Source organism: Physeter macrocephalus, chromosome 7 (genome assembly GCF_002837175.3).
Source record: "Physeter macrocephalus isolate SW-GA chromosome 7, ASM283717v5, whole genome shotgun sequence".
NCBI lineage: Eukaryota > Metazoa > Chordata > Mammalia > Artiodactyla > Physeteridae > Physeter > Physeter macrocephalus.
Genome location: NC_041220.1, coordinates 74,138,293 through 74,139,501, shown reverse-complemented (window position 1 = coordinate 74,139,501; position 1,209 = coordinate 74,138,293). Strand labels below are relative to the sequence as shown.

General features: G+C 47.8%; 1 protein-coding gene across 1 annotated transcript in view; it reads right to left on the bottom strand.

Annotated features, from left to right (window-relative positions):
- Positions 1 to 323: 323 nt before the first annotated feature.
- The window catches only part of LOC112062057 (probable ribosome biogenesis protein RLP24), a 1,963-nt gene continuing 1,077 nt past the window's right edge, over positions 324 to 1,209 (bottom strand). Inside the window, exon 2 of the mRNA XM_055086333.1 lies at positions 324 to 400. Within this exon, the coding sequence (XP_054942308.1) occupies positions 324 to 400 (77 nt within the window). The remainder of the gene's footprint in view (positions 401 to 1,209) is intronic.

Genomic DNA, 1,209 nt, shown 5'->3' with positions numbered 1-1,209 from the left:
ACGCGGGCCTCAGCAATGATGCTTGACCCGGCATGCGTTCAACAAAGTTTACCGAACTGGAGAACGTGGCCCATGTGCAAAAGTGGGCAAACAGACTCCCAGCTTCCCCATCGGCGCTGGCTGGAATCGCTCCTCAACCTCATCGCAGCCAGCCTCGCACAAGGGCGGCCTAGTGACCAGCTCCGGACGCGACGCCGGCAGGAAAAACTTCCCCAAGACGGAGGTCGAGGTCGGAGCCGCCAGCAAAACCAGCCCCACGAGCCGAAATCCTAGACCAAACCCCACGCAGGCGCAGAGGAACCCCGCGCCGAGTGGGCGCGGCTTCAGCCCGGCGGGGGAGCGCGCGCTACTCCCGGCCGTCTCACCTTGCAATCGTTGCGAACGAACATCATGCCGTGGCCTGGATAAATAGGACCCGAACAGAAATAACACTTCTCAATCCGCATGTTGAACGCTCGTGGGGACGACCCGGCGCGACGCCGCGCTTAAGAGCTTTTTTTAACATCTTTATTGGAGTATAATTGCTTTACAATGGTGTGTTAGTTTCTGCTTGATAACAAAATGAGTCAGCTATACATATACATACATCTCCGAATCCCTTCCCTCTTGTGCCTCCCTCCCACCCTCCCTATCCCACCCCTCTAGGTGGTCACAAAGCACTGAGCTGATCTCCCTGTGCTATGCGGCTGCTTCCCACTATCTATTTTACATTTGGTAGTATATGTAAGTCCATGCCACTGTCTCATTGCGTCCCAGCTTACCCGTCCCGCTCCCCATGTCCTCAAGTCCATTCTCTACTTCTGTGTCTTTATTCCTGTCCTGCCCCTAGTTTCTTCAGAACCATTTTTTTTTTTTTTTTTTTTTTAGATTCCATATATATGTGTTAGCATAGGGTATTTGTTTTTCTCTTTCTGGTTTGTTTTTTTGATATTGAGCTGCATGAGCTGCTTGTAAATTTTGGAGATTAATCCTTTAATTAATTAAAAGATTAATTAACTAACTGAAGTCAGTTGCTTCATTTGCAAATATTTTCTCCCATTCTGAGGGCTGTCTTTTCATCTTGTTTATGGTTTCTTTGCTGTGCAAAAGGTTTTAAGTTTCATTAGGTCCCATTTGTTTATTTTTGTTTTTATTTCCATTTCTCTAGGAGGTGGGTCAAAAAGCATCTTGCTGTGATTTATGTCATAGAGTGTTCTGCCTATGTTTTCC